This window comes from Macadamia integrifolia, chromosome 11 (genome assembly GCF_013358625.1).
Source record: "Macadamia integrifolia cultivar HAES 741 chromosome 11, SCU_Mint_v3, whole genome shotgun sequence".
In the NCBI taxonomy this organism is placed as follows: Eukaryota; Viridiplantae; Streptophyta; class Magnoliopsida; order Proteales; family Proteaceae; genus Macadamia; species Macadamia integrifolia.
The window spans coordinates 7,498,358-7,511,574 of record NC_056567.1 but is presented as its reverse complement, the minus strand read 5'-3'; the positions used below and the strand labels follow the sequence as shown (position 1 = coordinate 7,511,574).

Here is a 13,217-nt window from a genome sequence, read left to right as displayed (position 1 = left end):
TTCAAACTTAAAACGATTTGATATCAGGGCCAATCCCGGAGCACTCTATGGACATAAAATTTCATTAATTTGCAAATTTATAAAACAAGGCAAAAAGGACTACATTCTTCCATCAAATTAGTATCAATAATTTACAAATCCATTGAAAGAACACTGATGGTCCTTCTTCCCTCTAATACCCTCACATCAGAACTGTTACCTCTTACAGTCATCATAACATATTTGTAACACCATGAATCCCCATTTTTAGATCCACTGGTATAGAAGAAAACTACTGAATTCATTTTGTAGTCGATACTAGTATATAATATAACTAAAGAACTTCCTGGCAAAACAAGAGCCGGTGAGTCTTCCCCATAAACCATACTTGATCCCTCCAGCATCAAACCCTGCAGAAGAATGAGAGACAACTCGTTCTTCCTATTAGATGGCTGACCTCAGTATAGCTGTCCCCAAGACCCTGGAAATGCCATGGCTTAGTAGTTTTCTTTGTGGCGCATTTGTCATTCCATTAGTCTGAGATTTACCTATATCAGGCTTCCTTCCAACTGAGAAAGTGACATCTAGTTGTGTTTAGTTCAAAAGTACTTCTTTGGATAGTTCATGGTATCAATATCAGGACCTACTGTCAGAAAGAAGTACATTGTATATTTTGATCCTAGATCCTATATCCTTAGAAAGGAAGTTGGTATGTTGGCCCTGTTCAGACTGTTCTTCACTTCTACACATTTGAATGAATCTTTGTCATTACATCAAGAGGAAAAAATAAAAGAGGGGGGGGGGGGACATTCTGTATCCTGATGAGTTTCGTCCAAATGCTACAATATTATGGCAGGAACTCCAAAAGCCTGGACATATATAATTTCTCAGAATGTAATTGCTTTTGTTTGAATATCTTGTAAGGGTCCATCACACTTCAATAATTTATTTATAGTTTTTGGTTTTGTTAAATCGAGAAAAAGAATGTAAAAAGGAATACAAACTCCCGCCACTGCAGGGTCTTGGAAGGGGCAGCTATGTATGCAGCCTTAACTCTGCTTTGCGGAGAGACTGTTTCCTGATTCGAACTGGTGACCACCAGGTCAAAATGGAGCAACCTTACCGTTGCCTCGAATTGAGACAAGAATGTCAGTAGATTAGTTTGATTGTGCCATTACAGCATGCATGCTTCTCTATTCTCTTAACTTTATGCACAACTAAATTAATTATAAACAAGCTTAACAACACACAAACCCAAAGAAGGGGAAAAAAAAACCCAACAAACTAAGAACAATTACTCGTGGACAAGTCATGCTATGCTCAAGTTATTACTATTTTCTTTATGAACAAGAAATCCCATATAAACAAGAGAGAAGATGAAAACAAATATTTGAAATGAAGATGATCTTGTTAGTTAATTCAGAGATGATACATGGAAAATATTTACATTCATAAAGATCCAGAAATTTTAAAACTGTAGGTTTAAGAATATTAAGTTCTTAGCAGTCTATAATAAGCATTTTTCGGTTATCATGAACTTCGGACCAACAAACTTCTATAACTGGGGAAGAATTTCATACAGATGATTGGAAGTCCCATGACATGAAGATGGACTTTTGGGAGACTGAAGTCCATTGTCATCTAGGAATCATAGTCCAGATCATAACCTCTGGTATCTGGCCTAAAGGATAGACAAGCACTGCTCTATACCTCTTCTGATTTTTCTCTACCAGAGCATTTGCATTTCCTCTGATGCTCAGAGAGATCCTGCCAAATTTGGGGTTTTCAATGGATCAAAATATGCTTTTTGATAGTATCAATGCAAATTTTAATCTAATTATGAATCACATTTAACACTTTGCAGAATTATGCAATGGGATACCTGAATCTGTTTCTGTAGGTGCTTGATATACTCAACCGCTTCCTCTAACATGTCAGCAGTATTTGTTTGCTGCAAAGTAACACCGTGATTACAAAGAACCTCTAATTCAAGGTTTATTGTCTATGGATTATAAATCAGACACTGAGTGAACTTGAAAATTTCTCTAAACCCATGTTCTAAGTATTAATCAGATGCAACGAGGAAAGCAAATTTACCTTGTCCATATTGGGAACCAGTTCCTGAAGCTTCCTTATCCTGTCACTGATTCGAGTTCTCCGAACCTAATCAAGGAACAAACTATCATATAAAGAAGCAGAAATACTTCAACGATCAGGAGCTTAGAAATGCAAGGTTAATCAATCTAATATAACTCTCTCTGCGATGCTGCGAGGATGGGTCGCACAGCCACGCTTTGCTCTAACTCTGCAAGGAACAGAATCCCCAAAAAGCTTCTCCATCTCTATATCTAAGAACCCAGACATCCCACTTTGTAAGTTGCCACTCCGTTCTCCTTTCTACAATCCACAACAAAACCCGTCAGAATCAAGCAATATAAGCCACAGATTCATCAAAATCCAGCTCAGATTGTTACCACTTGAGCAAAATTAGCTGCCTCCTGTTCAGAATTTCTTTCCCTGGCGCGCTTATTAGTTGGAATATCAGGCAACGGAGGTAAGTCCTGACTACCCATAAAGCTTGACATGAATTCATCGCAGCCAACACCTGAAGGTGAATTCAGTTGAGAAAGAAATTCTGCCGGTAAACTGTTCTGTCTGAAGGAGCTGTGACCAGGCGCAACCATGGTAGTCTGGAAGAAGTTGGGGTCAGCCTCGGCAGAACTGTAATTTTCAGAGTTTCTGAAATTGGGTGTCGTTGAACTGTTTACAGGAGCTTGAGAGAGACATTGGGTCTGTGAAAGAAGCTCGTCATCTTGGAACAGAGAGTCGAACCAAGTCGCCGGAGCTGACCGGAACCGGGAGAGCCTAGTGGGTTCAAAGCCACCGGCGCCACCACATCCTCCGCTGCTAATACCCATCTGTTGTTGCATCTGCAGCTGTGATGGGTAGTAACTTTCTTATTCAAAAACAGCAAAAGGTCTCAGAAATCCGAACAGAGAAGGAGCAAGCCCTGAAGCCCTTTTCAATCGTGTTGTATTTCACACTTTCACTTCTCCTTCAAGATTGAGAAGCTCCAGAAAGTTGATCTCTAGCCTCCGTCTGGCCTTGTTTGGAAGTGTCCCTATCAGATGCCTCTACACATGGGGGCATGAGATTAGTAATGTTTTTTTGTGGATGAGATTAGTATTTTAGGAGTATTTGAAATTTTGTCTTATTTATTTTGAGGAAAGTGTTCTATGCGAAGAGTGATTTCTCTGTGTGCATAAGGACCAATGATAACGTATAAAGAATAATTTTTAAAGGAATTATTTCTCATTTTATAGGAATGGGCCTTCCATGTGTCTGGATATTGAGGCCACAATTCCCATAGAAATCATTTTTTTTTTTATTATTTATTATTTATTTATTTATTTTTGATAAATTTAGAGTGTAGACAATGCGGTGTCTCAACACTGACTCGATACTAGCAACCCACACGTACCCAAAGGCTACAATGTTAAAGCTGGCCAAGACATTGACCTCTAATCTTTTATAAACCATTTCAGGATTGGGGATTTAAAGGTGTCACATGGGGAGCAAGGGACCATTAGTTTTAAAAAAATCAGGGTTAATGTTTTAATCTCCTTAATTTTGGGAGAGATAATAACTTGTGCCATGCCCATATGTGATAGAGAAAGAGCACCATCCTAAAAGTGGTTCAATGTCGGCTCCAATTGCAATGCATAGAGAAGCATCTTGGTAGGCTTTATTTTTAGCCTGCCATAAAGTCAGAATTCTTATGTGCTCAACAAGATTACGGGTTATTGATTCCATATGACAAAACATATCTTAAACATATCTCAACAGTTAAAATTTTACCTCGAATTCCACAAAAAAAAAAAAAAATTTACCTCGAACAAGTACAAACCACGCTTAAAGAATGAATTTAAGGGTTTTTTTCCTTCTAACTTTTCTTTTTTCAAATGATAAGATACTATTATCACATATGTTTACAAAACAGGGTTAAAAAATGAATTTAAAGTTTTTTTTTTTCTTCTAACTTTTCTTTTTCAAATGATATGAGTATCATTATTATCATATATCATATACTATTAGCATATACTTGTGCTTCGCGTGGTTTATCTTTTTTGAACTATTTACCCTTTTTCTTATTTAATATAATCTTTTCCATATTGCCTTTTGTCTCCTTCATTTTTATTTTTTGAGTAATGTTGGTCCCATTACTCTTCAACTTTTATAGAGAATTGTTATTTCTTTCTATAAAAAAAAATCAACTTTTATTTGTTATAGAGAGAGTTGAGGGCCTAAGACTTTAGTAAAAATATAAATTTTATTAGTTTCTAAATAAAGAGAAAGATAGTTCACGATGTCACGTTTGTTAAAGTAGAAGTCCATAGGTGAATCCCTTGATGGGGGAAGGTTGTCCATAGTCTTTCTTTTTTTAGGGGGGGGGAGAGGTGGGCGTGGTGGGGGCAAGGGGAAGATTTCCACGAATCACTCTAAGAAAATTAACTGATCTTACGGACGAGATACAACTCTCTCTCTCTCTCCACCCTACGTTTCTACCCCCTCTCTCTTTCTCGCTCTGTAGCAGCCTGTCCTCCTGATTTGGGATCTCCTTCCTTGCGTCTCACTCCCATCTCCCCATTAGAAGGGAGGAATATCAATAAACTAAACCAAGCGCATCTTTCTCCATTATACCTTTAATTCTGTGCTTCTCTCTCTCCACATTCTCTCGTGTCTCTCTCATCTAGACCCTAGAGTCCAGCCTCTTTATGATCAAGGTTGGTGCAAGAGTTTATAAATGAGTGTCTTCAATTCTTCACTATTTTATTGATTTAATTTCTATTCTCTTATTGTGCCAACTGGGGTTCTTATCATTGAGGCTTTTGGGAGCTTTCTGTATTCAGATTTCATTGTTTGTTACCCAGTCTGATAAAATCAATACGCTTCCAATGCGATGAAGTTTAATTGATGATTGTGATTCATAATATATTAATTTTTATTTGTTTTTTGTTACAATGTGAGATGAATTGTACTTTTTAGCATCCTTCGCCTTCTTGGCATCTATTTGTCTTTGGATTAAAAGAAGTGATGTGGATTTGATTCCACCACATGAAATTTGCAGGGAGAAGGTGAATATACCATCATTGAAATCTTTCATGACCATAGAAGGAGTAGGAGTAGATACAACCATCGTCCAATGGGGATTGAGGAGACACACATGAAACAATCAGGCCAACAGGGAAGCCTCTTGGCACCTTCAATTCGGGAACGTTTGCTGTGAATTCCCCTTATTTCATAGCAAAAAATATCACTTTTCAAGTAAATTATCATAGTTCTTGCATTACATCTCTCTCTCTCTCTCCACCTGTTCTGATATTATATTACAAATATACAAACTGTAACTATATGTCATGTGATGCAGAACGCAACACCTCTTCCACCACCAGGGGCTGTCCTTTATATTTAGGGCATAAAAAGAAGCATTGGTCCCTAGACTTATTTCAACTGTTATCCATATAGGTTAAGATTCTCTTCTCGCTTTACCCTTCTACTGATTCCATAACTGCTCATTACTTGGAATTTGAACAACCGCCAGTGATCTAGGTAAGAGTACTCTCTCTCTCTCTCTCTCATCTATGGCTTCTTTCCTTTTGTTGAAATTTTTGGTTGAACTAGGGAAACATGGTTATCTATCCCTGCGACAAGGTAAGTCTAATGTTTTGATTTCCCAGAACTTAAGACATCAATGATACAATCTTATAATGCATTGAATGTTAGTGATATCGAATTTAGAAGCCTTCTCTGGTTTTAGCCTTTCTTAAAACCCTCATCTTTAGTACACAAAGCCTATCCTGAAATTTGAGGACTCCATTTTTAGTCAACTTGAAGTCCATGTCCTTTTTTTTTCTTTCTCTTATATCACTGACTATCCTTTGCAAGTTTTCATTTGATAGTTAAGAAACTTGAATTTTCTCTATAAAAGAAGGTTGTATCACTAGTGCAGCCAAAGTTATAGTCACCTCATTCATCAATAATTCTAAGTCCATTCTTCTAGCTTCTTCATCAACTACACATTCACCGTCAATGCTGCTACTGATAAGGTCTGGGATTTCCTACTCAAAGCATCAACCACTATATTGGCCTTCTTAGGATGATAATAAATGGTGCAATCTTAGTCCTTCATCAACTTTAGTCATCTTCTCTGCCTCATGTTTAGCCCCTTTTGGGTGAAAATGTATTATAAACTCTTGTGATCACTATAGATCTCACTTTTTACACGATGCAAATAGTGACACCAAATCTTTAATGCAAAAATTACCGCTATCGATTCCAGATCATGTGCGGGATAACTCTTTTCGTAGTCCTTCAACTGTGGAGATATATATGCAATAACTTTACCCTTTTGCATCAACACATAGCCCAAACCAATTTGGATGCGTGATGGAGAAACCTTAGGGAAGGGAGGGGAAATCAGAGTAGAGATGGGGAAAAGGAGATCACACTCACACATTCGTTCAATAATCAAATTGCTCTCTAAATCTTCAGTCGATTACAACCAATATATAGAAAATAGGAACATGAAATTAGAAACTTAACTGGAATAGAAACTAGCCTAAACTAGGAAACAATTATAAAAGGAAACCAAAGCAAGGAAATAAATCCTACTCCTACGTTCAAGTTTGGAAACTAAAAGCATGAAATAAAATACTGGGTAAACTACTAATTTTATTTCCAACCATTGTTGGACCAAAACCCTGGGCTGGACCGGTTCTTCTTGGCTCTTGGCTTCCAAAGCCGGTCATGCTGGTCCAACCAAGAAAGGGCAGCCATATCTGCATCAACGCTCCTCCTCTGAAAAGAACTCGACTCCGTCGAGTTAGGGAAAGGACCGAGGGGACCGTCTGAAGGGATACGCTGAATGAGGAATGATCCCACCATCTTCTTGAGCTTAATTTCAGGGAGATCTTTGGCAGGATGAAACTTCATAGTCTTGTTGGCATGCTTGAAGGCATAGGTATTGGCATAGCCACAATGCTGTACTTTCTTATCAAACAACCAAGGTCGACCAAGAAGGATATGGCAAACCTTCAGAGGGAGGACATCACATTGGACTGTATCCTTAAATCCACCAATAGAATATGTGACCAAGCACTTATCTGTGATTTTGAGATTAGTGTTGTTCACCCAAGCAACCTTGTAAGGATTAAGATGTGGTTCTGTATTCAATCCCAGCTTACGAACAGCGTCTTCAGAGACAACATTAGTGCAACTGCCTCCATCAATGACCAAGGTTAGCAACTGATCATTGCACTTCACACGAGTCTGAAAAATACTACTGCGGCGCCAATCTTCATTTTCAGTGGCCTTCTGAGTGGTTAACACATGACGAATGACATAAAAAGGATGTTGGTCATCGTCACTGAGAGTGTCATTGACTTCACCTGTTGCACGCTCTTCTCTTAAATCAACTGTGTCAGAACCAAGTTGCTCTTCGGGAATATATGGCAGAGGAGATTCCTTATCAATAAAAGCAACCAAACGGCTAGGATTGGGCACTGATATGTCCAAATCCATGGCATGAGTAGCACCGAACTGTAAATTTTGAAGAATCAGAAGGTTTATCTAAACGACGCCGAGGGGGTGAGTATGGGCGAATAGGCCGTGAAGATGACATTTCAGAAACATGTCGAGGTGGAGAATACGGCCGACCAGGTCGTGAAGAAGCCAGAGATGTAGCACTTGCCCGTGGCTTGCTAGATGACCTCTCTTGGGTAGGAGACTGTTGCCAAACGGAACTAGTACCTCGAGAAAAAGTATCTGCAAAATTTCTCCGATTGTATGGGCGTTTCAGACTTTCCTCAACCTGATATGCTACTTGTACGGCGTTTTCCATGGTAAGTAGTCGACTAGATGCAAGGGTAGTACTAAGTTGAGGTTGCAAACCATTGCGAAATTGGGCTACTAAGACTTCTTCTTCCCACTCAAAATCAGAACGAGTGGCCAAATAATAAAATCTAGCAACATACTCCTCAACGGTCAAATTCTCTTATTTCAACTGTGCAAATCTGAGATGCATGCGTTGCTTGTAATTAGAAGGCAAGAATCGCCGATTCATGACTTCATACATTTCAGCCCAAGTTTTGACCAAACCAATGCCTCGGGTTCGGTTATGTTGTTGTTGCTTGATACACCAGACTCGAGCCGTGCCTTTCAGTTTGGCCTCTGCAGATAGGATCTTTCGAGCCTCAGTCAACCCGTACCATCTGAAGAATGTATCTAAATTGTGAATCCAGTCAAGGTACAATTCTGGATTATTGTCTCCATAAAAATCAAGGACATCCAGTTTTGCTGCTCTTTCTGCTCCATCATCATGTCTACCAGTCCCATATGGTGGTGGTGGTGGTGGTGGTGTATGATGTGGTGGTGGTGGTGGTGTTACTGGCAGATCCTGTGGAGTGGTGTTGGAAGAATCCCCAGACTAAATGAGACTCTTTCCTTTATCTGCTGCCACCATACGATCAATAGAAACTTGCATAGATTCCACCATTGTTTTTAGGGACGTGACCATGTTAGTGAGAGCATCAAATTTTGTATCAGTTTCTCCTTTATAAGAATTTAGCTGTTGAACAACTTCACTATTGGCTACCATGGTGATGAGTAACAAAATAGCACTTAAAGAATAATGGTAGAATAGTAAATAACTGGAGGCTTAAAGGGCAGGGGCAGAATAGTAAATAACTTTTTTTTTTGGAAGTTCAAATTAAACCACAAAAGGGTGTGTCAGTCACGTGTGGGACAGGGGTTTAATTGGAAATAAAAATATATGGGACAAAAAGGGGAATAAAGGAGAAAGGGAGGGGTATTTCTGGAAAGTCAAAAGAATTTAAAATAAAAGAAGGAAGAAAATAAGATTGTGGGTTGGGGTTTCACCGACAGAAGGGTAGGATCTCCTTCTTGGAGACGGAACCAGAGGAGAAAGGCGGAAGCCCAAATCGAACCAGGTATGTTCCTCTCTCTCTCTTCTTCTTCGTCTTCTTCATTCTTGTTCTCTGAAATTCGGCTCTTCTGGTTCTATCGCCTCTTCTGCTGCCCCTTTTTTTTTTTTTGCTGAAGGAAACCTGAAGAGGGGTTCGACCATAGTTGTCACGGTGCCAAGGCGAACCAAGGCGGTGGAGGGTTGTCTAAGTGTTTAGGCGAGAAGGCGCACGCCTTGAGGCGAACAAGGCGATCATTTGTTATTTTTTATTTTTCCTATTTCTAATATTATTTAGTAAGCTATATATATATATACCTTGTATCATAAAAAATCAACATTAAGCAACATAAAGTCATTAAAAATCAACATTTAGCCATATTAAATTATAAAAAATTAACATTAAGTCATATTAAGTTATAAAAAATCAAAATTTAGAGAAATGCTCTGGTTCTATAACAAGTTTGACTGGTCAAATGATATTATTTTTACATGAGACTTTTTGTATCAGTTATAATATAAAACCAGCATTCCAACAAGTCTAAGATTACTTAAATCTAAGTTGTAATGACAAAGTTATGCTCCGGTCAAACTTATTTTTAAGTGCGCGAATGCTGTTAAAATCGCCTGAATGAAAATAATTTTATGGATATCAAAACAAAAAATTATTTTACCGGACTTTTGGTTTTTAGTAATGTTTTAACATGATAGAATTTATAAAATTTTCATAATTGAGAAAAACTCCAGCATTTAAAAGTTGAAAATCGCCCCTATAACCAAAATCTAGTTTTTTTTCTTGGACTGGGGGGTTGACTTTTTATCCTTTTGGAATTTGATTTTTAAACTATTTTTATTGGATTCATATAGGGGATATTTGCTTATTTATGAATAATATCTTAAGTAAATGAAATAACAAATATAAAAAGCATTTACTTAAATGATATTTGGCATAAATAAGTACCAAAACACGAGGCGGTATGCAATGTAATAAGGCGAATGCCACCTAGGCCCCAGGCGACGCCTTGACAACTATGGGTTCGACTGCGAGGAGTTCTGGTTCTGGTTATGGTTCGGCTTCTCTCTCCTCTCGACTTCTCTTCTTCTACTTCTTCTGTTCTTCTTTTCTTCTAGCTTCTATCTCTCTCTCTTCTCGACTTTTTCTTTCTTCTTGGTTCTTTTTTTTTTTTTTTTCTTCTTCTTGCTGCTCCTTTTCTCTTTTTTTTTTTTTTGTTGCTGCGGAAGAGAACAGAGAAGGCGGAGGCAGGGAGGTTTGGTGATTTTTCTTTTTTTTGGCTGCTGCTGAGATAGGAACAGAGAAGGCGGAGCTGGCAGGGACGGTTTTGGGATTTTTTTTTTTTTTTTTTGTTCTCAGTATTGGTGGAATCCGACACAGAGAATGGGGAGGGAAGAAGAAAGATGGGGAAGGAATAGGATCCTTCGGCTCTGATACCAAGTTGATGGAGAACCCTTAGGGAAGGGAGGGGAAATCAGAGTAGAGAAGGGGAGAAGGAGGATCACACTCACACATTCATTCAATAATCAAATTGCTCTCTAAATCTTCAATCGATTACAACCAATATATAGGAAAATAGGAAGATGAAATTAGAAATTTAACTGAAATGGAAACTAGCCTAAACTAGCAAACAACTATAAAAAGGAAACCAAAGCAAGGAAGTAAATCCTACTCTTACGTTCAAGTCTGGAAAATAAAAACATGAAATAAAATACTAAGTAAACTACTAATTTAATTTCCAACCCTTGTTGGACCAAAACCCTGGGCTGGACCGATTCTTTTTGGCTCTTGGTTTTCAAAGCCGGTAATGCTGGTCCAACCAAGAAAGGGCAGTCGTATCTGCATCACTGGCGAGGTAACCCTAGAACCCCTAGTTCAAAACCCTTCCTGTGATGTGGAATGACACTTGCAACAGAATTTAATCTGCAACTACCGCTTCTCCTAAATTTCAGAAGCTTGTAATCCAAACCCTGCTTGATTTCTTGAGCTATACTGCTATGGGTTGACTCAGAAGGCTTAGGCTACCAAAAGTCTGGAAATTTACAGCTCTTTGAGGCAGATTCTAAGGGCTGCTATTCAAGTTCTTCTTTTTGTTCAAATGAGGCTTTCTTTGGTTGTCGTGAGGTTGAAGACAACCTTATAAAGTGGGATTTCTTTTAATTTTATTTTAATATCCCATTAATACCCCTCTCTTTTATTCTAATTCTCTTTTACCCCTTCAATCTTCTTATTCCAATAATACCGCTCCCACCTTACACGTTGCATGACACTTTTGTTCTTTTAATTTTAACTTCCAACTATTTACAATTTTGCCATCCCACTTTGTAAACCCCAATATAATTACAAATCTACATTGATTATTTGTGATTGAATTATTGGACATCCGAATGGGCCCATAAGCAATCTGATTCCAGATTTTGAAACACGGATCTGCATCATATAGGCATTCCTAACAATCCCTTTAGTTTCCCAACAACAATGACTCAGCCTTATCTCAACTAAATGGGTCAGCTACATGGATCTGTGCAAAGAAAAAATCTTAATTATTATTGAAGGAGAATATAATTCCCTAATTCCATAAAATCTCTCCATTAATCAAATACAATTCCCTTAGAAACTTTCCCAGAACGAAGAAACTTCTAACAGAAGAAGAGAAACTAGCTGACTCCTTTATATGTCCAGTACTTAGACTTGAAAATAGAAACTAGAATGGGAAAAACAATAATAAATAAATAGAAGGAGCTTCTAATGAAACTGAAGCCAGATGGCAGACAATGTAGGGTTCTGGGTTTTAGGTTCAGGGCTGAACTACAAATAAAGGTGGTAGGGAAGATGTTTTCACGTTAGAATTGAATGGGCTTCTCATAAATAGATGAAACTAGGGGAAAAATAAGAATCAGATGCTGTTATGGGACTGAACAGTACCTGTGAATAGTAAATTTGATGCAGGAGAAGAAGAGGAAGATAGAGAGATTTGTTTGCCTCAAACAGATCAGAGTTTTTTGCATCAAACCATAGCATAGGAGATCCATTTCCTTCGCTATGATTCCATAAAATCTCTCCATTAATCCCAGAAAACTGGAAGTTGTGACATCCTTATGTAGACTCGTGTACAAGAAAAATAGAAACTTCCTAATTACTTTTAGGACTCTTAACTCCCTTTCGTAAGAAACATAAACTTTTAAAAAGAGAAATTCCTAAAAAATTCCAAATTCAGTTGAAGACTTGTCTAGCAAATAGAACTAAACTCTCAAAAAACATATCAAGGTCCCTGATTCGTGTCCCCCTTAATACCTAAATATAGGGGTGTCAAACTGTCAGGCCGGGCGTCTTGGTCGGGCCTAACCGGGCCTGGCGGTGTGAAACACTTGCACCGTGAACGTCCGTTTACTTGAACGGGCCTAGGTTTGGGGGGCATAGTACGGTTTGTAATCAGGCCAGTCGGTGTCGGGCTTTAATCGGGCTACCTTAAACGGGCTATGGACCTACTTAAGTCTAAATGGGCTCCTCCTAAAATCCATTTTTAGGTGGATTAAATGTCTAGAAATCTTTCATTTGAACATAGTAAAGGTCACCCAAAAACTCTCCATAGTTAATCATATATGAGATCATGATTGTTTCTTACAAAAAAAAAAAAAAAAAAAAGAGAGATTATGACGAAGTACCAAAGTGATTATTCTCCACAAGAATTGTCTGCCCTTCATTCACTCCTTATTAAAACATCTCAAAAGACCCTGTTTTACTTTATTACAAAGTTGGATGTAATACCATGTTCAACATCATCTATCATAGATTTTTTATTACAAATTCTTTACTATTATTTTGTATTAGTAATGGTAAAATAGGTATTTAGGCTGTTTTAAAGGGGTCGGGTCGGTTGGGCTAAATGGCTTAGTTCAAACGGGCTTCTTAAACGAGTCGGGCCTGTTGGGCACCCGATGGGCTAGTAGCCTGCACCGTAAAGGCCCGACAAGTTTATTAAACGGGCCGGTTCAGGTCGGGCCTTAAGCTAGTCGGGCTCAATCGGGCCTACCGGTGCGGGCTCAAGATTGACACCCCTACCTAAATATTTGAGCCCATGACAAGTAAAACCCATAAAAAAATATGTTCACCCTATGTAATATCAAAACAACCACTTTTTTTGTCTTTGTAATTGCATCAGAAGCTCAAGACTAGGAGCTCAAAAAGCGGGAAATCCCATGGCTAGGGTATTAACCTCTCTTGTTCTATCTTCTCCTTACCTTT

At 38.3% G+C, this 13,217-nt stretch overlaps 2 protein-coding genes and 1 long non-coding RNA gene across 5 annotated transcripts in view; 2 read left to right on the top strand and 1 right to left on the bottom strand.

Annotated features, from left to right (window-relative positions):
• The window catches only part of LOC122093340 (ubiquitin carboxyl-terminal hydrolase 25-like), an 87,690-nt gene that overhangs the window by 55,699 nt on the left and 18,774 nt on the right, over window positions 1–13,217 (top strand). The gene's annotated exons all lie outside the window — the stretch shown is intronic.
• LOC122093345 (transcription factor bHLH80-like) lies at window positions 49–3,117 on the bottom strand. Its single transcript, XM_042663664.1, has 5 exons — window positions 2,454–3,117; window positions 2,233–2,376; window positions 2,077–2,142; window positions 1,862–1,930; window positions 49–1,746 (listed from the first exon to the last, which is right to left on the bottom strand). The coding sequence occupies exons 1-5, from the start codon at window positions 2,907–2,909 to the stop codon at window positions 1,684–1,686; spliced, it is 798 nt and encodes a 265-aa protein (XP_042519598.1). The 5' UTR covers window positions 2,910–3,117; the 3' UTR covers window positions 49–1,683.
• Window positions 4,730–5,479, top strand: LOC122093346. The gene is made up of 3 exons (XR_006144424.1): window positions 4,730–4,763; window positions 5,108–5,304; window positions 5,408–5,479. It is a non-coding gene; the product is annotated as an uncharacterized LOC122093346 (long non-coding RNA).

Excerpts from the sequence above, each read along its gene's own strand:
- LOC122093345 (XM_042663664.1), bottom strand. The coding sequence starts at position 2,909 with ATGCAACAACAGATGGGTATTAGCAGCGGAGGATGTGGTGGCGCCGGT. Across the intron at positions 2,143-2,232 it reads CTCGCAGCATCGCAGAGAGA|GTTCGGAGAACTCGAATCAG; the intron begins GTTATATTAGAT and ends TTCCTTGATTAG. Across the intron at positions 1,931-2,076 it reads TGGTTCCCAATATGGACAAG|CAAACAAATACTGCTGACAT; the intron begins GTAAATTTGCTT and ends GTTACTTTGCAG.